This window comes from Mesoplodon bidens, assembly GCF_964165515.1.
Source record: "Mesoplodon bidens genome assembly, chromosome: 10".
NCBI classification, from domain to species: Eukaryota; Metazoa; Chordata; class Mammalia; order Artiodactyla; family Ziphiidae; genus Mesoplodon; species Mesoplodon bidens.
The window spans coordinates 71,267,757-71,295,091 of NC_138172.1; the positions used below are offsets into that span (position 1 = coordinate 71,267,757).

Sequence of the window (27,335 nt, forward strand, 5' to 3'; positions counted from 1 at the left end):
AATGTCACACGTGGAGGAAGCCCTGAGCAGTCAAGTAGTAACTGAAACTTCCAGCAGGGCACGCACAGTCCCAGGCTGACCCCACCTCTGATGTGTCAGGTGTTTGGAACCAGCAGCACAAGAACAAAGGGGTGCTTGCTGGGGAGGCCAGCCTGCTGTGGGTCCCCTTATACCTGGCATGATTCCAGGGGCATTGGAAAGATCACTGTAACTTCTCTTCCCACCTCCCCATACCCTACACACACACATACACGCCCCAAAACTCTCCTACAGTCAGTAAATGTCTGAAATGTGCAGAATCTTGTTTCTTTCGTTCACTGGCTTTCTACTGGGGGTGCACCTGAGAATCACCTAAGGCGCTTGTAAAAGCACAGAGACTGCTGGGCCCTACCCCAGACGTTCTGAGTTAGGATTTGATGGTAGGTTCCCCTGTGATTCCGATGCTCACCCCTTGTTAAGAAACACCGTTCATGGGGCTTCCCTGGTGGCGCAGTGGTTGAGAGTCCACCTGCCAATGCAGGGGACACAGGTTCGTGCCCCGGTCCGGGAAGATCCTACATGCCGCGGAGCGGCTGGGCCTGTGAGCCATGGCCGCTGAGCCTGCGCGTCCAGAGCCTGTGCTCCGCAGCAGGAGAGGCCACACAGTGAGAGGCCCGCGTACTGCGAAAAATAAATAAATAAATAAATAAATAAATAAATAAATAAATAAATAAATAAATAAATAAATAAAATAAAGAAACACCGTTCAAAGCTCTGTGTCCAGTTTCAGTGCACGTACTCCATGCAGGAGTCACTGGGGATGCAGGACCTGCAGGGGTTCACATAGGATGCTACACGGGGGCCAGCATGGCCCTTTGCCCCCCACCCCCTCCTTCCAGCCTTTGGAAGCCACTGTGGGGCAAAGGAGCTCAGGGGTTTGCAGCAAGGAAGTCACACTCTTTGTAGGGCTGGGCTGCCTGCACTTGGCCCTTGCAGATGGTGGATATCTGAAGAACGATATCCACCATGTGGCTGCTCTGTGGCTCTTATATAACAAGCCCATCACAGATGCGGAAACTGAGTTCTGACAGGGGAAGTCATCTTCCCCGGGATCACACCACTGGTAAAAAAAAGCTGGAGTCAGGACCCAGCTCTGTCTGACTTCAAAGCTGGTGCTTTTTCCTTTGCAAGCGACTGGCATAATGAAGGCAGCCATGGGGCAGATCACTGAGGTGGGTATTGACCTGTCCTTGGTATCTGAAGGCGATGCTCTTTTCCATGAAGGCCTTTCAGGTGCGGGGCTGGGGCTGAGAAGAAGCCTCAGTCTCTCCCCCTGGTGCCGGCCTGTGCAGACTGCCCTTTCCTAACCGAAACCACGGCCTGCACGCTGCTCCCACTGGGTATCTGCAGCTTGCCTGATGGGTGTGAGGAGCTTCACTACCCACGTTACCCACGGGAGCCTGGCCCCCCAAGGCAGCCCCCAGAATACCCACAGCCAGCCTGCTTGTCTCCTTAACTGTGTGTTCAGAATCCTAAGGAAGGCGGTATTGACATTTCCAACCAGACACCAGCGGAAAGGGGCCCTGTGGGCTTCCAAGGAGCAAAGGCCAGTGCCCTGTGCGGGAGAAGGCCGTGAATTATGTGGCTCTACCGTGGCAGACGAGACAGCAGAGCCACGGAAGCATTCCAGCAGGTGGCCTTAGCTATCCAACTACGGATTCGCTCCCTGAACACCCACTCTGGGCCTCCTTGGACTACACTGTCTCACAGAGCCCAGATCACTCAGCCTCACCTTGCTTCCGAAGTCAAAGTGTCTATTCTACCCAAGATGGATGATGTCAGTAGCTCAATTACCACAATGGTCAGCAGCTCAGAGGCAAAGATTCTGGCTTCCCAATCAGACCATTTCCTGTTTAATGGCTCAAATTTATTGCCAGCTGGAGTGATCACATGCTGACAGGTGCTCAGTGCCACCATGCGTCTTGGTGTTGATTTTGTGTAACACCATCGCTGTCCACGGCAGGCCTGGACTCAAGGGAGTGGTGAATACCCTGCGGACCCAGGGCTGTGGCTGATCATTGCTTGGGTCCCCACTGACCACTGCCGTCCTCCCCGCAGGGAGAATGGGGCACTTTCCGAGAGCACAGATGGCCCAGCTTTAGCACAATCAAAATCCTTCCCCATGCCGGTTTGGAGCCTGGACTCTGCTCATGGAAGGCCAGCTGCGTCCCTTCCCTCTTGAGTAACCGCCTCTGCGTCCACTCTGGGCCTCTCTGCCCACGACCAGACGCCTTGGATGGTGGCCTCTCTCCTTTGGCATTGCTCCCCTCCATTGCTCCCCTGCATTCCTGGAGGAGGACGCGGCCCACACAGAGGGTCAGTGTGGACTTGCAAGCGATACAAGGGAGACCCCAGGACCATCCCGCATTCACAGGAAAGATGCTTCTAGTCTCCTTACTCACTTCCCGACCACGATCACCTCTGCTCAAATGGGAGCTCTCTCCTCCCCCCAACTCTCCACAGTCCTTTCTGCTGGGACCCCAGCTCCATCTCTGCTTTCCGGTCAGCATTCTCTGGTTGCGGCCAGTCAGAGCCTGGCACCTCTTTCTGAGGCTCCTGGTACCCCCTCCCCACCCCCTTCAGAGGCAGGCCTGTGCAAAGGCTGCTCCTGCCTGTGTCCAGCCCACTGAGGCCTCCTCAGTCCTCAGAAGTGTGCCGACATTACTGAACTCAGGGTTTCTCTACGAGCCCGAGTCTCTCAGCAATTCTACCCTCTGTCACTTTCACCTCACTGAGCAGTGGTGACCACATGTCTTAATCTCAGTGGCTTTTCAGAGAGACATTAGCAGGAAGCTTGGCATCCCTAAAACCTAGCTATATCCTTGTCACACTGGACCCAGCGGGTCTGGAGTGTTCTCAGGATACCTATGACCTGTTGGGGAGGGCAGTTTTCCCCGCACCTGTGAGGGTGAGCACAGGCCTTCCTCCTGTGAAAACCTCTGATGATAATGATTAGTGGGGCTTGGTCAATTCTCTTGATTGGCTTGTAAAAGAAATTTTAGGACTTCTAGGAATTGAACTGAGAACCCTTAATAAAATCATCTCCCTCCACTTTTGGAAAACTTATCTGCTACTAGCCAATTTGTAAGCCAATCTGTTCATTTGGCAAAATTTTGTTGTATTTCAGAGTCAAAAGTGAGCTCGGAAACAGACTACACAGTAGACCTGGCACATTTTCAAAGTGAGGTGGCAAGAGTGGGCAGACAACCAAAACGCGCACATTGATGTTAGAAAAGGGCCAAAAGAAATTTCTGGAGAATTTTTTTAAAGACCCTAGTAGTTTGCCTTCAGCCCACCTTATCCGCTTCACTGGGGGTAATGTGTGTAGAGATTCTTCCCAAGGTAGGGAGGGGGCTTGAAGGAGACAGCTCAGAAAGCTTGATGAGAACCCTTGGGAATCTGTGTGTTCGTGGTGTGGTGTGTGTGTGCACATGATGTGTGTTTGTGTGTGTGCACGGTGTGTGGTGTGTTGTGTGCACGGTGTGTGTTTGCATTGTGTGTATTGTGTGCATGGTGTGTTGTGTATGATGTGTTTTTTGTGTGTGCATGGTGTATGTGTGTGTGAGTGGTGTGTGCTGTGTGTGCACCGTGTGTTGTGTGTGTGCATGGTGTGTGTTGTGTGTGCATGGTGTATGTGAGTGGTGTGTGTGTTGTGTGTTTGCAGGGTGTGTTTTTGTGTGTGCATGGTGTGTGTTGTGTGTGTGCATGGTGTGCTGTATGTGTGTGCATGGTGTGTGTTGTGTGTGTGCATGGTGTATGTGTGTGAGTGGTGTGTGTTTGTGTGTGTGTTGTGTTGGGTGTGCACGGTGTGTGTGCATGGTGTGTGCTGTATGTGTGTGCACGGTGTGTGTTGTGTGTGTGCATGGTGTATGTGTGTGAGTGGTGTGTGTTTGTGTGTGGTGTGTTGGGTGTGCATGGTGTGTGTGCATGGTGTGCTGTGTGTGTGCACGGTGTGTTGTGTGTGTGCATGGTGTGTGTTGTGTGTGTGTGGTGTGGACAGAAGTGTGACTCCCCTCAAGAGCTCTAGGGGGGGCATGTGATGCTGTCTGAGGAGCAGGAGCAGAGTGGCTGCCATCTCTGTGGGAAAAGCATGGGCTCCAGCCTGGAGGAGAGTCAGGGTCACCTGAGACCAGAGGCATACTGGCAGATGTGGAACAACCAGCTCTCTGAAGAGAAAAAGCCCTGATTTGTACTGTTTGCCAATGTTTGTGGTGTGACTGATTTCAAGCCACCAGCATGATGCTCCTGAATCTGGAGCTGGGAGGAGAGGCCCACGGTCAGTGCTCGTGAGCCAGAGTGAGCGGGTTCCAGCACAGCACTCAGAGCCTCTGGCACACCACTTAAAACTTAGATCCCTTTTAATAAAGCCACCTAGAGGGACCTTAGGAGAAACAAAGCTGGCGGTGGACCACAGGAAGCCTGGGAGAGCTGGGCCTGTTCCTTCTGCTTCTCCAAATCCACTCTCCGCTCTCTCCTCTTCTGTGCCTCACCCCAGGAGCCCGGCTGATAGAACAGTGGGCTTCCTTACCCTCCGCCTTCTGGCTGGACTCGGCCGACGGGGAACATGGGCAGGGACTGGAGCATGGGAGGAGACAGCCTGAGGTATTTCTTTCCCCAGACATCTCTGTAGAGGCCACGAGCTGGATGCACTGCTTTACTGAAGGTCACAGCTCCTATCAGATAGCCAGAGCCTTTCTGCACAGCCATTTCTTTTTTTTTTTTTAACATCTTTATTGGAGTATAATTGCTTTACAATGGTGTGTTAGTTTCTGCTGTATAACAAAGTGAATCGGCTATACGTATACATATATCCCCATATCTCCTCCCTCTTGTGCCTCCCTCCCACCCTCCCTATCCCACCCCTCTAGGTGGTCACAAAGCACTGAGCTGATCTCCCTGTGCTATGCGGCTGCTTCCCACTAGCTATCTATTTTACATTTGGTAGTGTATATATGTCCATGCCACTCTCTCACTTTGTCTCAGCTTACACTTACCCCTCCCCTTGGCCTCAAGTCCATTCTCTATGTCTGTGTCTTTATTTCTGTCCTGCCCCTAGGTTCTTCAGAACCATTTCTTCTTTTTTTTAGATTCCATATATATGTGTTAGCATACGGTATTTGTTTTTCTGTTTCTGACTTACTTCACTCTGTATGGCAGATTCTAGGTCCATCCACCTCACTACAAATAACTCAATTTTGTTTCTTTTCATGGCTGAGTAATATTCCATTGTATATATGTGCCACATCTTCTTTACCCATTCATCTGTCGATGGACACTTAGGTTGCTTCTGTGTCCTGCCTATTGTAAACAGTGTTGCAGTGTACATTGTGGTACATGACTCTTTTTGAATTATGGTTTTCTCAGGGTATATGTCCAGTAGTGGGATTGCTGGTTCATATGGTAGCTCTATTTTTAGTTTTTTAAGGAACCTTCATACTGTTCCCCATAGCTGCACAGCCATTTTTGTCTTCAAGTTTCATGACTGCTCACTCCCTTGCCCTCTTAGGCCTGATGCTTCCTGCCTTGCTGTTGTTATTACCTCTGGGGTACTGCGATCTCCTTTGTGGTTTCCCTACCCTCTGCTCACGCCTTTGTCAACAGGACTTTATTCAACTCTCTTCACAATAGCTAATTTGAGTACTGCCACTTGCTTCCCGTTTGGACCCTGACCTGTACAGGTAAGCGACTGTCTGAATGAGGTGCATTCCCTCGAGTCAAGGAACGTGTGGGTGAGGGGCCTCCAGGGACCCGTGAAAGGACCCCAAATGAGCAAGAGTCAGCTTTGAACATTTGCTGGGCCCAGAGAGCACAAAGCTGTGTTACAATGGTACCAGTTAAGTGTGATCTTTACCAACTGCCTTTCCTCCCTTCCTTCGTCTCTCCAACTCCTTCTGGGGAAACAGCTTAGCAGGCTGAGGGAAGAAGTGAGTTAGAGAGAGAAGGAGCTGACCATGTCCCTCTCTTCCTGGTGGTTGGCCTTAGTTGGGGAAAGGGAGGGAAGTCTTATCTTTGAGTGAAATTTGAACTATTGAGACTCTAGTTACAATATAGAATGACCAATGTGGGTTTCTGTTGTTTTTGTTGTTGTTTGTTTTGCTGGTAATTAACAATGAACAATTGAGTTACTCGGCTGCCCAGTTTCTTCCAGGGGCAGGAGAAGAACTCTCTCCATTGTGAGGATTTATAGAAACAGGGGGAGAACAATAAAAAGCAGCCTTCATAGGCGCTTCCCCTGTATTGTTCAACATGCAGGCAGACCATCTGTAGCTGTTAGTCCCTCCCAGAGAATACAAGGCGCCTGGAGGAGAAAATGAATGGTGGTAAACTTTCCGTTTTCCTCTTTAAGTAAAATGATCCTGACATGAACGATAGTGAGGAAAATGAAGATGAATTGGAATTGAATTGGGTTTCACTTTTTACTACCACTTCTACCAACACAATGATTCCACCAGAACAGTAATTTGTGTTTGATTTTTGAACCGTTGGAATCTAGTCCTTCGTAGAGGTATGGAAATTATTATAAACCATTACAAACACACAAAAAAATGTTCAAAGAATGATATAATAGCACTAGTGTTTTGGAAAATCTAAAAATCAGCAGTTTGCCACAGCTGCCTTAGACTTGGGCTTTGTTTGGAGCTAGAACGGTTCAGAATTGGTGGAGGCTTCCTTTGTGCCCTCCCCTAGCCCCACCCTCCCTCCCTGAAGGTAACATCACTATCCTGTTGGAGCTCCATAACCTTCCCTTCGTGCTTTTATATTCATGCTCTGTGTCTTTAGTGCCCTGTAAACATTAATTACTTAGCCATTTCTTGACTTAAGGGGTGGCAGAGTGTTCTCTTTATAACCGTTTGTCGGACTGTGCACCTGTACGTGTGTGTTTTATGAATCTTTCATGTCCAAAGCTCCCATTCCCTCCCCCCTGACAAAAAGTATTGAAAATTTTGGAGTTTACACACATGGTATGGGTCCATATATATCCTTCAGCAGTTTTCTTTCTTTCAATCACCATTGTGTTTTTGAGACGTATTCACACTGCTACAAGTTTATCCATGTTGAATTCTCTAAGGTGTTCCACTGTATGATTGTATCACAGCTCTCGCGCCCTTATCCACCCCCTATGGGGGACCTTTGGGTGGTCTCCTGTCTTGGTTCTTGTTCGTTTGACTGTTTGCTATGATAAGAACAATGCTGCCAGGAGTGCCCCCTCGGGCACACATGTGACACCGTCTCAGGTATATGTTCCTAGGCGTGGAATTGCCAGGTGGTGGAGGTTGCATATCTTCTAGATATTGCAGAGATCAGATATTGCCAGATTCATCCTCAATGGTTGGTCATAGACTTTATCTATGCAATTCACTTCTCCCTGCTTCTCTTTTCCTTTTCTTTTTTTATATGGAAATTGCTCTGCTCTGCTCTCTGGGTGTCCCCTGCCCACAGCTCTCTGTACAACAGTGCCCTCATGGTTTTCTGAATAGACATCAGTATTTTCAAAGCACCACTTAGAGCTTTATGTTGGTTATTTGGAACACAAAGCACCCATCGTTTGTGTCTGAGCACAGATGACCCTGGTTTCCTGTTGGTAGGTCTTCCCCAAACTCATCATCAGTTTCCTTGGGGATTTAGGAAGGTCTTACCCAGCTCCACTACACTTGCAACAGAATAGGTCCTGTGAAACAGTAAGAACTTTTCTGGGCTGAGACTGGCCAAACACAAGAGAGGACAGATGGAGGAGCCAGCCGTGGTATATTTTATCAGATACATCTTTGCAGATGAAGTCAAGAGGTTAGAATTTTGTCTACTGTGTTTGATTGTTATGGACTGTGTCCCCTCCAAAATTCACATGCTGAAATCGAATCCCTAATGTGATGGTATCTGCAGGTGGGGCCTTTGGGAGGTAATTGGGTCATGAGGGTGGAGCCCCCATGAATGAGATTAGTGCCTTTGTAAGAAGAGACCAGAGAGCTGGCTCGATCTTTCCAGCACAAGTGGACACAACGAGAAGCCGGCAGTCTGCGCCCAGGAGAGGGACCTCACCAGAACCTGACTCTGATCTCAGGCTTCCAGCCTCCAGAACTGTGAGAAATAAATCTCCACCTAGTCTGTGGTAATTTGTGACAGCAGTCCCAACTGATGGAGACATTGGTCAAATGCCTAATTCACTCAAAGCAGCACACACGGTTTCTGCACATCTGCACAATGAAAAAAATGGCTCTGGCAACTGGTAACAGGATCATCAATGTTCAAGTGCTCAAAGGAATAGACAGACCCTTCCCAGGGCTTGATGTATTTTTGCAAAGAAGAGTGATTTATAGAGCCTGTGAGCAAACATGGGTAGAGAGACATGGTGACTGGGACCATGGTGACCTCTACCAGTTATGCCAACTCATGTTGGTAGCCCAGGACTGTGGTAGCTCTCTGGCCAGGGGCTCTGCCCACTGCCTGGGCATTTGGTTCCTGGCACCCAGAGTCAGAGTTCATGACAATTCACTGAGCATCTACTCTGTCCTCAGCTCCAACACATATACACCTCGCTCAGCACTGAGATCAGTCCTGGGGAGCAGATGTTCTTCTTCTCTTATGGCCAAGGAAACAGAAATGCAGGAAGGTTAATGGGCCAAGGTCACATGACTAGCGAATGGCAGAGGCACCATCAAGCAGGGTTCTCCTGACTCTAGAGCTGACTCTAGAGCGAGTGTTCTTTTTACTAAACCATGGTCGCAGTTCAAGACTCACTCCGGGGCTGATGCCCACAGCCTTCCATTCTCCAGAATGGCTGCTGAGGGAGTCTGGAACTACTCAAAGGGTCTGGAGCCATGGCAACTGGGAACTGGGCAGGGAAATGGGGTGGGGACTACTTATTACTCCCAGCCTCCATCTTGAGCCTGGAAATTTGGCCGAGGACCTTGTGTCACCGAAGCTGACCCTATATTCACAAGAACCTGTGGATTAGAATCGGCTCAGGTGGTGAGACTTTATCACTGGTCTTACAGAACCACCCGAGTCTTTTGGAACCAGCTGAGATGCCATCTAAGCCTCTGGGGCAGCTGCTTCCTTTACTTTCTCCCTTACTCCAAAGGGTCAGCATTTGGATCATTCATTTCAGGTAGGATGAAAACATATCTAACCCATCCAAGCCCTCACATGTCTCCTTGCCAAGGTTGTGAATGTTTTCTGCATGTCTTAAGGAACTCTGCATTCACAAAGAGATACAGTTGTGGCACTTGATGGCTGAGGAGTGTTAGATTCATCTGTTCATTCAACCAGGGATCTGTAGATGCCCGCTAAGTCCCAGGGACTGTGATGGGCTGTTGGGCACAGGATATCATTTAATCCAACCATCCCCATTTTACAGATGTTGGAACCTAGGCACAGAGTCCCTTAGCTGGTGAATCTTTAAGGCAAAAATCTGATCCCTTAGATATCACTGATTTATTCAGCTAACACTTAGGGAGGACCTTCTGTGTGCCAATCACTGTGCTCGGGGCTGGGGGAGAAGGATAAGAGACTGAGTAATTACCATACAAGGTGATAAGTTCTCTTCTAGAAGCATATGCAGAGTTCCACGTGAGCCCAGGGGAAACTGAGATAGCTCTGGGGAAGGGAAGCTTGGACTGTCTGCCTTTGGAAATGTCTCAAAAAGAGCTGCAATTTCTGAAGAGAGGAAGATGTGTTCAAAGCTCAGAACCTTTTCTTCAAGCAAAGGCTTAATGACAAAAAGAGAAACAGAAGTTGCTTTGGTTGAACCAGGTGAAAATCCTGGGGTCCTGCCATTTGCACCCTGGGTCCCCTCACCCTCACCCTGTGGTCCCAATGGGTCCCCTAGAGCCCATTTTGAAAACCACTGGGTTGGCTGATGCCGGGAGGGTGCTCCAGTTTTCTCCATCAGTGGTTCCTCCCCTCATCCTGGAATTCCTGGTCTCATACTGGGTGCTCAGTCTAGTCTGCTGAATAAATTGAAGACAGTCTGGCCTTTTGCTTTCTCTCAAATTTGTGGCTCCTGGGCTCAGAATTCCAAAAAGCGTTTCAAGACTCAGTCTTAATTTTCCACCACACGGGAGAAGGTGGCAATGGTGGTGGCCTGTCTTTGGAGAATGGCAGGGACGCCACAAGAGGTCACTGCAGGAACACTGTTCAGGAGAAAAGAACTCCTCAGAGAGCTCTAAGCTGGAACAACGAGGTAAAACAGGGAGCCTTCAGGGTCAGTGCCTCTGTTGAGCCTCATTAAGGCCCTGCTGGGATTCAGCGCTGTCACTGCCGGCTCTTCAGGTCAGGTAGCGTGCAGTACCCAGTGGTAATCCAAGGGCCCCACGAGGCACTGCAGCTACAATGGCCTGTTCTCAGGGGTTGCTTCTGCATGGCATGTGGTCAGCATGGAACTCCCCGGGCAGACCCAGATCTCGCTGGGCAGTGTCTGCAGCAGGTTTACCCAGAGACGGCCAGGAGTCCTCAACCCCTCCCTGGGCCTGGGCTGCAGGCGTGTGTACCCGGAGGAATCGCCCAGTGCAGGGGCCGGATGAAGGCTTGGGTGAGGGGGGGTCCCCAGGGTGGTACAGATTATTTACTCATCAGTCAGTTAGCAAATGCTGAGGAGCTCGAGCTACCGCCTGGGGCTTTCTTTTCCTAAAAGGCCTCTTTGACCAAGACTTCCTTGCTCAAAAATGCACAGTGGCTCAACTGCCTGTGAGAGAAATCTTCGGATTCAAGGCTCTCAGTGAACTGGCCCATCTCACCGTGTTAGCCTTTTTCTGGACTACTTCAGATCAACTCCCCACAAAGTCATCCTCTCCACAAAGCACAAAACAAACACACACACACTGCATACACCCCCCACACATACATATACATACACATCACACACACACTATATACACATACATCCCCCTCATACATACATATCACACACACACACACCGAATCAGCCTTCCCCCCCCCCCACCCCAGCACACACACGACAACTATCCCCTGCTCCCACCCTCCTCTCTGTGGTTCTGACTCCTGCTTATTCTTCAAGGCTCAGCTCAGGTCCATGGCCTTGGTGACACCCCCCAGGGGCCACTCTCTCTGTTAAGATCCTGAAGCTCTGACGGTCTGTCCCTCTCACCGGCCACATTTCATATGCTGCTTGGTAGTGCGATGGGCCTTTTAAATTTTAATCACAGGAACGTGGTAGAATTTTGGTTGTGAGCTGCAGGAGATCCAGGCCCTGATCAAATATTGCTTGGAAGAGACACCTGAGAGAGAGGGCGCAGCCCCCGTTCCTGGGATGGCTTCCCGGGTTCTTGTCCTGTGCTGTGAGGCCGTCAGAAAGCAGGGTTCCTGGAGTACATCACCCCTCAGTGAGTTACGTGCTAATGTCAGGCATCTCGCTTTTACAGAGGGTCAATGCGAGAATCATCTTGTTGAACAACATTTCGGTATCTTTTGTAAGACTGCAGTTGACGACATCATTCACTATGTCACTCAGTGTCCTTTATACAAAGGTCCCCACGATAAATTCTGGTCTGTGTTTAGTTCCAGAAGAAATTCTATTTCTGCAGATAAATTAGTTAGTATGCTTCCTGTGGTCAGAAAATGAAAACTGTGTAACGCTGGGTACTCTTCTTTCTTCTTGGTGGCTAGATAAGACAGAGTCGGATTTATTGCCTGTGTGTTGTAATCCGCTCAGCTGTGGGCTCCAAAAGCACTTACTCCTTCTACTTCTTTTAAATGGACTTATTTTATGTTCAAATGTCTCATTACACGTTTGCAAGATGTGTGAGTCTGGGAGTCATCTGGGGAAGCATTGACTTGGCCTGTTTATTGCCTGTGCTGGCTGCCGGGGGTACAGAGATTAATTTGACTGCACCCAGCTTTCCAGGAGCTCACATTTTAGAGTGGAGAATAGCTATGGAAATAAATAGTTACAAAACAAGGTTGGTGCTTCAGGAGAGGTGCATGAGGCTAAAGGACAAAGCAGACTGGGGAGAAGCGGGTGGGCAAGGCTGCGTGGAGGAGGTCAAGGCCAACTTGGTTTGGGGCGACAGTGGGAAGAGGACAGTGGATAGGATAATACATGTGTCTAAATCTGGAATTAGATAAAGAGTTATCTTTTTTTTTTTTTTTTTTTTTTTTTGCGGTACGCGGGCCTCTCACTGTTGTGGCCTCTCCCGTTGCGGAGCACAGGGTCCGGACGTGCAGGCCCAGCGGCCATGGCTCGCGGGCCCAGCCCCTCCGCAGCATGCGGGACCCTCCCGGACTGGGGCAAGAACCCGTGTCCCCCGCATCGGCAGGCAGACTCTCAACCACTGCGCCACCAGGGAAGCCCAAGAGTTATCTTTTTAATGTATATATTCCCTTGTGCTGGCTATGCACCCTTCGAGGGCAGGCACTGAATCCCTGTCCCTCTGTGGACTCCATAATGCTCAGCCTGGGGCTGAGGGCCGTGCAGTGGGGTAGTTACAGCACAAGCTCTCGAGCTGCATCTGCATTTGCATCCTTAGCTGAGCAAAGCTGCGTAGGTTCACCTTAACCCCTTTGGGCCTTAAGTAAAGTGAGGATAATAGCAGAACCTCCCGCATGGGGATTTTAGGAGCTTTAAAGAGGGAAATACAAGTAAAGAGCTTAGAGCCACGGCACATGGGGAAGTACTCAAGAAACGTTTGTTGATTAGTCCCAGCTGCATCACTGACAACACTTTACCACGCCGGGGAGCTAGCACAACAGAGAGGGAAAAACACACACAGCTGAATTCAGCAAAGCACTCTCAACTCAGCCAGCTCGATCTAGATCAGTTAGTATCACTTCCAAATGATGCTTAACTGAAAAATAATAGTTTTATTGTTTCCTGAAATAGTGTGCGGGAGTCAGCCCTGCTCTAAGGCCCCCGGTAACTTGTCTGTTGATGATATTCTTAGAACTGGTCGTTGATGATTTTCTTAAGGAACCCGCCCCCTCCAGCTCTGGCTGTTACATCAAGGGGGCCCACTGGGCCCAATGCTTCTCTTGCCCCACTCTGTCTCCGTTGGTTTCCCTGGTCACTGCCTTTCAAAAGGACCAGGGTCCCTTGGGTGGGCAGTGAATGCAGGCAGAACCATAATGTGGATTTTCAGCCGGGAAGGGGAGTAGAACTCTTCTTAAGAGCAAAGATGCTCATGCGCAGAACGGGCCTTTCCATGGGTGCTTATCTGTGTGCCAGTGGTGTGGTGGGAAACGTTTAACAACTAGCTCTCTGGGAAAGAAAGCCCCAGTTTGTAACAGTATTTGCCCTTGGTGTCAATACTCCCACTGTGGCTGATTTCAAGCTGCCAGTGGGATGTCACTGAGGGTGGAATTGGGAAGAGAGGCCCAGAAGCACGCCATGAGACAGTGTTTCCAGGACACAGCCGCGGTCATTGTAAATAACCTCATGAGCAGAGCTGGCAGTAAAATGTAGTGAATTAATCAGGAAGTGATACATTTTGAGTATTCCCCAAATTCCTGACATGGTGACATGCTCTCCACTGGGTCTGGCCTTCTTTCATCAGTCTACTGTCTCTTCCACACGGGGCCTCTCACCTCACCATTAAGTCTTTGCTTTACGAGATTACACTTCTGCAAATTTTCTTGGCCACATGTCTACTCATACAAACAGAGACATATTCGTATGCAAAATACACGAGAAAACCTCTCCTGTTCAGACTTGCTCATTACTTCTGACCCCCCTAACCCCCCAAAACCCCAAACTCAACCAAGCGACCCCACCTGCACTTTCATGGAAACTTAGGAACATGTAGGTAAAAGAAAGAAAGAATATCAAAGGGAATACTTGAAATGGAGGGTGAGGGAAAGTAGGGAGGAGAAGAAGCAGACAAAGAAACAGAACAGAAAGGGGGAAGGAACCACAACACAAACAAACCCACAGAAATGGAAGGGTGAGACCAGGTGTAGTCACTGCCTCATCCCTGTACTGAAGCCCAAACTACAGAACGTCAGGAAGCCAAATACACCGAGCGAGTTGTTTTTGTTCTTACAGGAGCCGTGGGTCCTGGCCTTCAGCCCCAAGGCTAGTCTGAAGGGCAAGGGTTAAGGCAGGAAACGGCGCTGTAAATAATCTGCTGCATTGAGAGCTTTCTCTCAAGGAGAAGAAGTCCCTTCTGAAATGTGTCCCTTGGGACACATGTGCACCGGCGGGTCCACAGCCCCATCAGACAAGCTCCTAGGGCGTCTGGATAGCAATGTGGCATTTGATCTCAAAATGGCAGCTGGGAGATGGTAACACTTCTTCTCTAATTGGGATAGTATGCTTTTAAAAATAAATAGGTATTTCAAATGCTCTTAATTAGACTTTCAGCCAAAGTGCTTTCTGTTTGAAGTTTGCTGATTACTTCAGGCAAAGTTGGGCCCTGCTGCACCTGACACCTGCTATACTTCAGAAGAAGGCTCCCAGAGAGGTGAACACAGGAATTAAGGAGGAGCCTGCGGTTGAAGAGACGCAGCAGGGTTGGGATGGGGTGGGGGCGCTGAGAGGATGGAGCACCTCTTGCCCTGAAAGCCATGGAAATGACTCCCCAGGCCCTAGAGCAAAACCGCCCTTGGAATTACTTGAGTGGCATTTTCCACATCATTGTTTCTGTTCAACAAGCATCATGAAGACTGAAGAACAGACCAGGTGGCAGCCAGCGCTAGGGATGACTCCCTCTCTGGTGACCTGCACCTCGGCACAGCTCCCCTCAGAGGTCCCTGGGCCCTTCCCAAGCACGGCGCTATGAGTTAGGGCCCCGGGCAGCCCTGGCTGTGTGCTGGGGAAGGTTCTCCGCAGAATCCTGGCTCCAAGACCCTGCCCAGGCCTCTGGCAATGGGAGGTCAGGCCCAGCACATCTGCCTGACCCCTCAGTCCCGGGGCCAACAGGGAAAAGCTCAGGCTCCATTAGTGTGTCTTAGGCTTCCTTGTTCTGTGTTTCTGATGTAATCAGTAGTTATTTGATATGATCATTGTTATGACCAAAACTGAACCACCAACCTTCCCAATAATCCAAGTTACTAGGCTCAGACGGATTACCCTCATGACGCTGGGGCTCTACGCCATTTCCCCCCAGAGATCCTGCGCACAGGATTTCTCCAACTGCAGGTCATTCCAGGGGCCAGCCCCTCTCAAGGGGAACCCCGGTGTTCGGAACACATGAATTGCTTATTTAATCAAAGCTCTAGAAGCCTTAATCCCAGGCTAGTGGGAGAGGATATGGGGGGCCCTGCCCAGGAGCCCTGTTCCACCAGCCTCCCAGGGAGCTGCACACTCCTCCTGGGTGACTTCCTTGGGTCACATGTCACAAGGGGGCATTTTCTGCAGATGCCCACTGCCTAAAAGGTGCCCAGGCCCTCTTACAATATCACTCTGTTGGTTTAGTGTTTGCATTATTGATGTATGAAGTGGGCCCATCGTTGTTGTGGGCAGTAAATTGCATGGGGACCAAGAGCACCCAGTGTGGACTCAGAGACCTGGTTCAAATCCTAGTTTCAACACTTACTAGCCTGTGACCTTGGGCAAGTCACTGAATCACCTTCATCTGGAAAAGGCACTGCACTCTTAGGACTGTTGTGAGGATGAGGAGACGTGCACATAAAGCAGTGCACAGAGAGAGTTCAGCCACGGGTAGCTGTTTTCATCACCAACCGTTACTGCTGGGATGAGTTAGTCGTGGTTCTAGAAAGCTCCGAGTAGGACCCTGAGGAGCTGGGACATAGGGGGTGAATTTAGGTTGGGGTGTGGGGTGGAAAAGGTCAGAGGATAAGGCAGCAGCCAGGGGGGTGGAGTGCCAGGTGCTGACAGCCGGAGGCAAGCACACAGGAGGGGGAGACTGGTCCCAGAGAGGAGGGGCGTCCCAAGAAAGCTGCACTGACCGCAAACCTCCCCTCCTTGAACCTTCCCAAGGGTTCTGGATGGGTTGTTGTTCAGCTGGGCGTGGGCTTCCCAGACCAGGTCAGCCTGTATTACCTTCCCCGTCTGCTTGCAGGCTCCACTTTGTACCCACCTAGAGCTACTTGCTGCACGTGCCGCTGGGTGATTTCTTCCTTCAGGCGACCTGTCAAAGACACAAAGGAAACCACTGGTGAGTCTCCAGTGGGCTGGAGGAAGACGTGTCCTCGGAAGCAGGTGGCGAGCTAAAAAAATTAGGTAGAGTATGAAAGACCAAGCAAGCATAGCCCTGCAGGCCCTGGATGTGTGGAATAAGAGGCTGCAAAGGCTGAGGCCCTGGCATGTCAATATAAGCACACATTTCACCTTTGGACTCACCATCTGTGGGTTCAGTTATCTTAGTATATCACTCATAATCTTTGCTAGGGCTACAGTCTCTTAAACAGTTCTATGTGTCTATTATTAATGAAGGGGGAAGCAGGATTTGATCTTTTAATAATTTATAGGATCCCTTTAAAATCCGCTTCTTTCTTTTAAGCTATAAGAAACTGTGTCAAAAAATATGGTGCGGGGCTTCCCTGGTGGCGCAGTGGTTGAGCGTCTGCCTGCCGATGCAGGGGATGTGGGTTCGTGCCCCGGCCCAGGACGATCCCACATGCCGCGGAGCGGCTGGGCCCGTGGGCCATGGCCGCTGAGCCTGCGCGTCCGGAGCCTGTGCTCCGCAATGGGAGAGGCCACGACAGTGAGAGGCCCGCATACCGCAAAAAAAAAAAAAAAAAAAAAAAAAAAAAAAAATATATATATATATATATATATATATATGGTGGTTTTAGTTGATGATAACCTTAATATGAACACAACAGTTGACCATTTGGTAGGAAACACATCTAATTCCACGTTGCATCAATAAAGGTCTAGTGTGTAGATCAAGGGAGGTGAGGGCACCGCTGTACTCTGCAGTGGTCAGACCCCAGTTGGTTATCTGTTCTAGGGGCTATTGTTTTGTAAGGAACATTAGTAAAATAGAAAACACTTAGAAGATGGTAACTGGGATGGTGAGGGCTCGGAAACCACGCCATGTGAGAAATTGTTAAGGTGACTGGAGATGTTTAGACAGGGAAAAAAAAATACTTGGAGTTATGGAGACAATGGCTGTCTTTAAAAATCTAAACATTGTTATATGGATGAGAGAACGGATTCATTTTTGTCCTACTGCTGAGGGTCAAAGTCAAGTCGAATGAAGGCAGACTTGGGGCTCAATACGAGGAAGAAACAGCTCACGACGAGGACTGTCTCCACGTGGATTAAGTTGTCTCTAAATGGACTAAATCTCCTGGCAGAGCAGTGAGCCTCTTCCTGAAAATGCTCAAGCAGAAGCTGGCAGCCATCTGTTGGGGTGTTAGATGGAGAATTCCTGCCCTGGGTAGGAGCTGGGACCACATGACCTCCAGGCTTCCTCCATCTCTGAAACTCCGTGATGCCGTGCTCGAGGCATGGCTGCAACAGCAGCCCTGGGGTTTGTTTATGTCCAAGCGTTCAGCACACTTGTTAAAATGTCAGCGCTGTCTGTATTGCACGTCCCATTTGGGAGATGTGATCAGGCCACTGGGGGATTCTGAGAAAGCCTGGGAACTTCATTGCTTCCTTTCCTCATATACAGTTCATTCTATGCCTCAAAGGCTACACCTGAACTGAGTTTCCAATGAAGCCGTCACAGGAGACCTTGTCACTCCCCAAAAGTTCTAGGGCACTCCTAGAATATTATGACTGGGAGGGATGGCAGAGGTCATTCAGTTTAGTATACCACACAATTTAGGAGTCCCTTCTACAGAATGAAATGGTCATTTCACCTCTGACTTATATGTACCCAGGCTGTTCCACTGGTTAAATTATATATAAGGAATTGCTGATGTGCTATTGACACCTGATTCCTTGGAATTTTCCTATTTGGACCTGGTGTGTTCTCTGGAACAGCATAGAAAAAGGATCCTCTCTCATGGGCAGTGAGACCCCTTTACACATCTGAGGGTGCTATGGTTTCTCCACTTAGATGTGGTCTCTCTGGGTTAAACGTCCCCAGTTCTTTCAGCTCCACCTCGGAGGCCACTGTATCCTGGTGTGTCACTGTGCAAGTCTGCCCTGCCTTCCACGTGTCCCCCCTGGAGAGGACTACGCACAGAGACGGAGCCAAGGACTGGGTGGAAGCAATCATTGCACCCTAATTCCAAGTGGGGGCGAGTGAGAACTTAAGGAATGTGTTGGAAGGGGGTAAGGAGGCGGAAACCTAGCCCATGGCCGAGTACTGGATGAGCCTAGAGCCACCAGGACCTGAAACCCAGCCCAGCCATGGCCAGAGGTGGGCTCTCTTCCCCACTCTTCCCCACATGACCCTACTGTCTGCACCAGCAGAGTCAACAAGTTGGGGGCACAGGGGTGGTGCTGGGCTGAGCTTCCAGTCTGCCTCAGACATTGCTGAATTGATTTTTAAAGACGCACGGCACACACAGTCTTCAAATAAAAGGAGATAGTGCTGCGGCGAATGCAGCGGCCCATTTAGACACCTCTCTCGGTTTCGAGGAGGTCATCGAGGGCTTTCTCACGCCCACAGTGTGGAGCACCGATGCTGCTGTGGTGCCTGGCTGGTTTCTGGTGCAGGTGCCACGAGCCTCTAACGTGCCTGGGTACCACCCTCCTAATGAGACTGGACAGTGACCTGCTCCTTTAGAGCCCACACGGGCTGCCTGCCCCCTCGGAAACTACCTCCCCGACAACAAGCCTCCCCGCCAAAGAGTGTCCTCGAAGACTGGCCTCCCTGACCATGCGCCTCCCCAGCTATGTGCCTCCCATAGGTGCTCAGCCTTGTGTGTTGTGGCTTCCCCTGTTCCTACCGGAGTGACCAGGCTCCCCTTCCCAGGCCCTGGGGAGGCTATTTTGGAATAACAGGGTGAAGCATTCTCCACAGATCCAGCCTGGGAAGTACTGCTCATGAAAATAAAGAGGGGGGTTTTGCCACCAGGACCGAGAGTTCTATAAACTCCACAAACATAGATACCTATTCCCAGAACAATGAGCCATCCCTAGGGGTCATGAGGTGGGTCGTTAGAATGCCGCATATTGATAAAGGCAGGTGGAAAATCTGTTTAGTGATGCTCAATTTTGGCCAATTGGCTAACATCTCCCACCACACGGCATTTTTTGCTTTTGAGATCTTCCCAAACAAGCTTCTAAAAATAGCCTTATGACTGATACCTAATTGCATTTTCCAACAGAGCCATTCTTCATGTGAAGGTAACAGTCTCTGTAATCGGCTGGATCTTGCAGCTCCATAGGTCTTGGCAAAAGAAGGAGTTGAGGGGGATTGCAGAATTCACTCAGCATGCGGCTCGCTGTCATTAGCACGGTGATAAATTTGCTACTTTTGGCCTGGGTTCCTGGACACATCCCTGTCCCGAGGTATGGAAAAGAGATGAAACGGAAACAGAGAACTCCCAGCCCGAGGCAGGAGATGGTCTGGGAGGGAAGCCGGGGAGGGCAGGAGCGCTCTGCTTGTAGGAGAATGGCGGTAATTAGTGATTTTGCCTCCAGTAACTTACAATAGTACATGCTGGAAACACCTTCTCTCGCTTTTGAATTCATTACTTGACAAGAGTGGAGGTGGCAGCAAGGGGTGCAGGGGTACACTGAGCTCCAGAAGAGAGGCATGACCTTTAAAAACACCTGCGTGCACGGTATGCACCAAGTGGTAGTTCATATGCGAGGTATTATCATCATGCAGAAGCAAAACTCATTTGTTTTACAGTGATACTCAGTTTTCTGGATAAAACAATTTTCCTCAAGCTTCACACTTTATTTTGCACGCATGTTAGTTTGAAATCGTTCACCAAGTGCAAGCTGTTTAGCTGGTCCAGAGCAGAGCCCTTCACTTATTCTCCCTTGGTACAGCTGTTGCAAGCTGTTTGTGCAGCTTCCACGATGCGGTGACTTTAATTTATTTATTTTTTTGCAGTACACGGGCCTCTCACTGTTGTGGCCTCTCCCGTTGTGGAGCACAGGCTCCGGACGCGCAGGCTCAGCGGCCATGGCTCACGGGCCCAGCCGCTCCGCGGCATGTGGGATCTTCCCAGACCGGGGCACGAACCCGTGTCCCCTGCATCGGCAGGCGGACTCTCAACTACTGCGCACCAGGGAAGCCCCACAATGCGGTGCCTTATTGAGGATGTTGATGTGACTGTCAAGCAACATCCTATTTATTGTTCCTCCACCCTATGTTAAGCACCATGTTCTAAGTGCTACGGAACCTACAAACTAATAGAAGACTCCGTCCTAGTTCAAGAAAGTTAGCATGATATGGGGGATGGCAAACAGGTGGCCTGCATGCTCTTCCTTTAAAAAGCTGAACCCACGGTCGACCTTGCCCTTCCATCGTGGATGGTTTGCTTTCCTGCTGAGTCTGAGTTTGGCTCTTCAACCCAGTACTTTGGGCAGCGATAACCAGTCACTTGGAGTTGGACTTGAGATGAAGCAGACCTCTTTGCCATTTTGATTTTACTAGAAAGCAATTACAGATGGGTAGGTAGAGAGAGTTAAGTTCAAATCCCAGCTCTGCTACTTCCTAGTAGGGCAGGTTACTGAACATCTCTAAGCCTCAATTTTAGCATCTGAAAAATAGGAATAATAATATAACTGTGATAATACCTGCTTTACTGTATCTCAAGACTCGTGGGTGTATCAAGAGATAACGTACCAGCATCTGTGACACATGACACTAGCTTTAGGCATCAAGGTACCTTCAGACATATTGGAAGGATACTATGTTCATAAGATGACAGGCCCTGAAGGGCAAAGGACTAAATGTCGATCAATGGTAGAGGGAAGTTCAGAGGAGGAAAAGGTGGGTTAGTGGCATTAGGAAAGGCAACATTACTAAAGGTGAGACTTGAGTAGGTTCCGAAAAGAGCAGAGGGTTAAGGGGGCCGTTGGGAAAGGCCCAGAGAGCTGGGCCCTTAAAATCAGGCACATTCATCTCCTCCTTGCTAATAAGTATTTCCAGTCACAGAGAGCTGTTGGAGCAAGATGGTGGAGGAGGCCAGCTTTAAATTGGTTTGGGGCAGGGGTTGGAAGGAGGGCTTGAATGGGGGAGTAAGGCTGGGGGGAGACCAAGTTCTAATCATACTAGAGTCCAGGATCCTAGGTAATAATTACCAAGGGCTTTGGACCCAGGTAAAAATCTCTTCTTCTATTTGACTATACTACTATTGTATCCCGGGAAAATCAAATGAAAATAAACTTCAGTAGCAGGATTGGGGTGTGGGGAGAACACACAGAATGTTTCCTGCCTGAGGGGTCTCTTTGAAAGGGAAGGTCTAGTTAGTGGTTCTGAATTTGGAGCATCGATTGTGGCTATGACGTAGAAGCCAGTTTCCCTGTGCTCTAAACAGAGGACTGTGATTACCAAAGGCTGGATTCCCTAAGCTGTTTGTAAGGCTATCTGTGAAAAGAACGGGCCTAGCATAAATTAAGCGTGCAATCCTTAGATGAATTTCCAAGAAACGAGTACATAAATCATTTGAAGCCTTAAAATCAGGCACATTCATCTCCTCCTTGCTAATAAATATTTCATCAGGATTTATCTAAATTTGTTTGTGTAATTTGAGAATCTCTGGAGGCAAGAACCACCTCTTCCCACCATAGCAATGGCGGGTAAAATTAAAAAAGAGAATATCGAGAAGACTTTGCTGGGTTAGATTACAAGATGTATTTCTGAAGACCAGGAGCAGGACAGAGATGCAAAATGGAAAGTGGAGCTTAAGCCTTCAGCCTCGGGGCTCCGGTCCAGAGGCAGGAAGGAGGTTGAAAGTGCAAGACATTGTTGAAAGCTGCAGGGTGAGAAGAGACTCCCCACCACCCAGCCTGTGACTGAAAGGGGACGGAGGAAAACAAGTGCTGCCTGATGTCGCCTGGGGCTTGGGTCACGCCCACCGCAAGCCCAAGGTGGAAGAAAGGGCAAACTCAGCCTCTCTGCTTGCTAAGCCGAGCTGCCCACTGACTCTGACCAGGTCGGCCACAGCCCTGTCCCAATACTGCCGGGAGCAGTTGCTCCAAATTGTCCTTCTTAGAGCTGCTTCTGTACTGGGGGCCGGGAGGGTCGGTCAGACAGAGAGGGATGAGCACAAATGGACAGGGAGAAAGAGAAAGAAATAAAATGGTTTTCATTAAAAACGAACCTGCCCACCAAAACGCCAAAATATATGAATACATCTAATGCTAAAAAAAGATAGCAAAACCAGTAGTTGGGACCTGAATTTGTTATAGATGAAAAAGTAGTTTTCTGGACAGGCAGAAAAAGACATCTATTGATACAGAAGCACAGAGGGCTGAATTAGCCATACTCTTCAGTTTACTGCACACCATCCTTGTCAGTCTGGGCAAAGCCGTGCGCGCGCACGTGTGAGTGCATTTTTATCCCCGTGCCTCATGCCCCAGCCCTATTCCTGTGCCCTGCTTTTTCTAACAGGCACACATTCTAACTGGTGTGATGCATACCCTTTTATTGTATGTAATCTTACATCTGCGTTATAAGTTTTCTGTGCAATTTGTAAGCTATGGAAGTAATATTGTGCTACAGAGCTCATTCTGTTTCCTACTTATTTATCAGCACTGTGTTTTTGACATATACCAGTTTTGCTATATGTGCATTTAGTTCTCAGTTTATAATTGCTATATACATTCCATACTGTGTACCCCCCAATTTTACTTCCCTTTCCTGAGGCTGGAACAACTAGATTGCCCCCCATTCCCACTAACAGATATAGCACTGTGATGACCATCCTTGAACACGTAGTCTGGTAAGTCTGTGAGAATACTCCTTTGTTGGGTCTCAGCAGATCAGTATATTGAATTTGAGGCGCTGTTCTCCATCAAGACTGTGCCAGTCTACACTCCCAAGACAGACTTCAAAATAAGCATGTTGAGAATACTCAAAGAGATGAATGCAGGCATAAGTTTTCTTTAAAAGGAATAAGAAATCATGCAGCAAATAGGTATAAATGAAATAAGAATAGGTGGATAGGAAAGAAATTTTGAAATGAAAACTAGAATCACTGAAACAAACAAACAAAAAGATAGAAGGAATAAGGGACTAAACCCCAGGCCGGACATATTTTAAGGGTGAATTAATGAACTGGAAGCTAATATAGAAAAACTCATCCCAAACACAGCACAGAAAGCAAGAGGTAAAAATGGAAAGAGCAGTTAAGAGTCACGGAGAAGAGACTGAGAGGTTTCATCATTTGCCTGATAAGAGTCCTAGAAGAAGGGAATGAGGCAATGGTGAAGAAGCAATATTTGAAGAGATATAGCAGTTGAGATTTTCCAGAATTGAAAAAAACATAAGCCCTTGGATTGACAGTGCACTCTGAGCATTGAGCAGGATAAATAAAAATAAATCTACCCCTGGACATATCATAGTGAAACTGTATAACTTCAGGGGAAAAGAGCCACTATTATCAGCTTCCAGGGGACCTGCAAAGACCAACTTAGACAACAGCCCTGGCCCCAGTGACAGCAATAGGTCCTGGAGGCAATGGAGGGAAATAACTGTCAACCTGAATTTTATACACAGTCCAACTATCATTCATAGGTGAGGACACAATAAAGTCATTTCTCAGGCTTCCCTGGTGGCGCAGTGGTTAAGAATCTGCCTGCCAATGCAGGGTACACAGGTTTGTGCCCTGGTCCGGGAAGATCCCACATGCCGCAGAGCAACTAAGCCCGTGTGCCACAACTATTGAGCCTGTGCTCTAGAGCCCGCAAGCCACAACTACTGAAGCCTACGTGCCACAACTACTGAGCCTGCGCTCTAGAGCCCGCGAGCCACAACTACTGAAGCCTGCGCACCTAGAACCCCTGCTCCGCAACAAGAGAAGCCACCACAATGAGGAGCCCTCGCACCACTATGAAGAGTAGCCCCCACTCGCCGCAACTAGAGAAAGCCCACACACAGCAACGAAGACTCAACACAGCCAAAAATACATAAATAAAATAAATAAATTTATTTTTTAAAAAGTCTTTTCCCATCATAAGAGGACTAAGCTTTCGCCACCACTCCCCCGCCCCCATCTCCGAGAGGACTCACTGAGAGGCAGCCAAGCAAGAGAGCATGGACTCTGGAGCCAGGCTCCCTGGTCAGCAGACCAGCCGGGCCACTTGCTGGGCAAATTCGGGTAAGTTATGAATGTCAGTGTGCCTCAGTTTCCTCATCTGCAAAACAGGGATAATGACAGTATCTGTTGAGAGGACCGAATTAGGTCACATATGTAAAGTGCTTGGAAGGGTGCATGGCGTATAATAAGAACTATACAAGTGTAAGTCATTATTATGATGATCAGCAAGAAGAAAAACACAGAGAAATATGGAGGATAAAGAAACAATGATGAACATAAAAAAGTAGAGTACTTAAGTAAAAATATTTAAGTAGCTACCATAAACACCCTGCGTGTGTGTGTGCATGTATGTGTGAAAACTAAAACTTTAAGCAGTAATAACACTGGAGCTAAGGTGAGAGACTGTCCAACGGGGACTTAAAGCAAGCTACAGCCCTGGATGTGGGTGGAGGAGGATGGATTTGGAATAACTACAGACATTGTTACACTTACTTTTTAACTCTAGAAGAATAGAAGTATGTACTATAGCAGCCAAATCAATAGCGAATCAAAAAAAAAAATGCAGGGGAGAGGATTGCAGAGAGGGAATGCCAACATTTTAACAATTCAACACAGCAGGAAAGGAGAAAAAAGGAAGCAAAGAAGACAGTGAGAAAAAAAAGGGCATAAATAATCCTGTTTGGTCAAACAATGGCAAGAGCCTTTCATATATGTGTATAACTGTGTGTGTGTGTGTGTGTGTGTGTGTGTGTGAGCACACGTGCACCCATATACATGCTTATATGAGTGTGGAGGTGATGTGAATGGGAATCTACAAAGCTGTTACAATGGGTTAGCTGCGGATGGAAGTGGTGTGGTGGATGAAATGGGTAAGGAGGTGAGAGCCAAGCAAGATGAAAACAAAATCACACATCGCTAAGTGTGTATGATTTATGGCTTATGTAAAAGTATATTTGTGTATATTTATAAAAGGAAATGAAAATTTAAAGACCCACTGCAATATGCTTCCCGGAGAGGGAAATGTGATGCTACTGTAGCATGCTGAAGATTGTGCTCGGGCATCTGCCACATGTGCCATGACTGAAAATACTCACAACCTGGGCCTCAGTGATAGGCTGGGGGTGATGGGGAGTGTTTCAGTTTATGTGTCAGACCTCTGTTTTTGCTCAGGAACATGACTGAGAAGTGGGGAGGATGGAGGATGCTGAGTCACAGGGAGCCCAGAACAGCAGCAGCAACCCAAGAGCTTTCCACTGGCCTGGGCTGGGGGAAGCATGTGGGACGTCTCCAGCCCTCCCTAGGCACAGAAGAAGACACGTCCTTCCTGGGTTCCCTAGAGACAAAGGTCCAGTGACAGAGCACAGAGTGGGAGACCAGAAATGGTCTAAATGATGGGCAAATGTTTTTAAGCCTTCTCATTCCAAAATGTTATTTCAGTTCTCCAGAATTCAAGCTTCTTCTTCCATTTAATATCATATTTGGTAACATTATCAAGTCACACAGAGAGGAAAATGCAGCTCATTCTGAAAATATCAATAATTTTAAGAAAAACATATTATAACTTGCTTTGATTCTCCTCATGGGGCTTTTCACCAGGACACCCCATCACCTTGGTCCTCCCTTGTAGAAGAGGATGTGCCCTGTAATTGATGAGCATTTCAGCTCGGGATGAAAACACCAGACAGCAGTCTGGGCTACTTTCTTATCACTAGGATGGTATATGATGATCGTATTTTGGAGGACGCTCTCATTTATAAAATATGACCAAATTATACCATGTCTGGGAGACCAAATTCTTTTCCTATGGGATATTCATTCTGGTTACCCAAGTAATCATAATAATCATACAAGATTAGCACATTCTCTCTGAAGCTTAGGCATTTGGCTATTGTATACGCTTAGTTAAGCTAAGGAGCTTATTGATATCACTATTCCAGTATGTGATAATATTCCATAAACATATTCAGAGAATTAAGTAAGTAAGTGCATTTGTTAAAAGCTCAAACAAATGCGCAAGTAGGTAAAGCATAAGGAAAATTTTCAGCTCAGCAACCAGCATGAATTGTTAAATACTAAACATCTCAGGGAGCTGAGGATTCATGATTGTGTTGGCATCCATTCAAAAGATGTTAGTTTAGATGTTTGGACGTTCTTATCTCAGCAAGGGAGGAATATAACTGGCTTCCAAGACCTGCCCTGGAGGAGTAGGTATAGATCACAATCCTTCTTTCCATCTGAAGACATGGCTCTGGTTGCCAGGGATGCTATTTGGGGTGAGGGGAGGGCCCGTGCAGCATGGCCTCTGACCTCCATCCCTGAAGCCCCAGGGGTGGTAGCACAGGACACTCTCAGAGGTGCCTGGGCACATTCAAGGCTCCCCTGCTCCAGGATGGGGGCGCAGGTATATTCCACCTATCCCCAATGTCCCCTGCTCACGCTGGAGGCTAGTTTGTATGGGCCCCTCATTGACTGTGGACATAGAGGGCAGGGTTCACCTAAGGAATATAAAATACCCTCCAAGCACTAAGATGTTTGATTTGGCACTGTACGTAGTTTTTGTTTTGTTTTGTTTTGTTTTTTTGCGGTACGCGGGCCTCTCGCTGTTGTGGCCTCTCCCGTTGCGGAGCACAGGCTCCGGACGCGCAGGCTCAGCGGCCATGGCTTACGGGCCCAGCCGCTCCGCGGCATGTGGGATCTTCCCGGACCGGGGCACGAACCTGTGTCCCCTGCATCAGCAGGCGGACTCTCAACCACTGCGCTGCCAGGGAAGCCCTGTATGTAGTTTCTAGATGGATTAACATGAAACTAGTGAGTTTTACATTGCTCTTTGATATAAATAATAAACTCGCTCACTCCAAGATAAAGCTTGGTTCTATTCATTTAGTTCTAAAAATTAGCTAGTGCTTAAAAAAAAGTCAATGGAAAGAAACATGCCCCAGTTAAGGTTCACTGCTGGTCAGACTGCCAGCTGGCGTGTGAAATAACTGCCTTACACGGAGTGCTTCTTGATGTGGGAATTGTTCTCCATCTGAAGAGGCTGGAGATTAGGGGAAACGTGTCAGTGAGTTTGTAAATAAAAGACCAAATCATACGGAAATGGTTTCAGCTTCCAGGTTCAAAAGTCATTGTTTATGTGCTGCTACACCTGTTGCTTCTTTCTCGTGCGATGGGCCAAGCCCTCGTCTAATCCACGAGGGCTCCTGTGCTCTGTCTCTGCAGTCACGGGGCTGGGGGCAGGGGGCTGGGATCTATTAGTGCAG

At 48.5% G+C, this 27,335-nt stretch overlaps 1 protein-coding gene across 2 annotated transcripts in view; it reads right to left on the reverse strand.

Moving 5' to 3' along the window:
• Nucleotides 1-27,335, reverse strand: part of KIF6 (kinesin family member 6) — a 419,445-nt gene that overhangs the window by 25,962 nt on the left and 366,148 nt on the right. For both annotated transcript variants that reach the window (XM_081246112.1, XM_081246111.1), the window contains exon 16: nucleotides 16,029-16,079. In XM_081246112.1, the coding sequence (XP_081102238.1) occupies nucleotides 16,029-16,079 (51 nt within the window). The remainder of the gene's footprint in view (nucleotides 1-16,028; nucleotides 16,080-27,335) is intronic.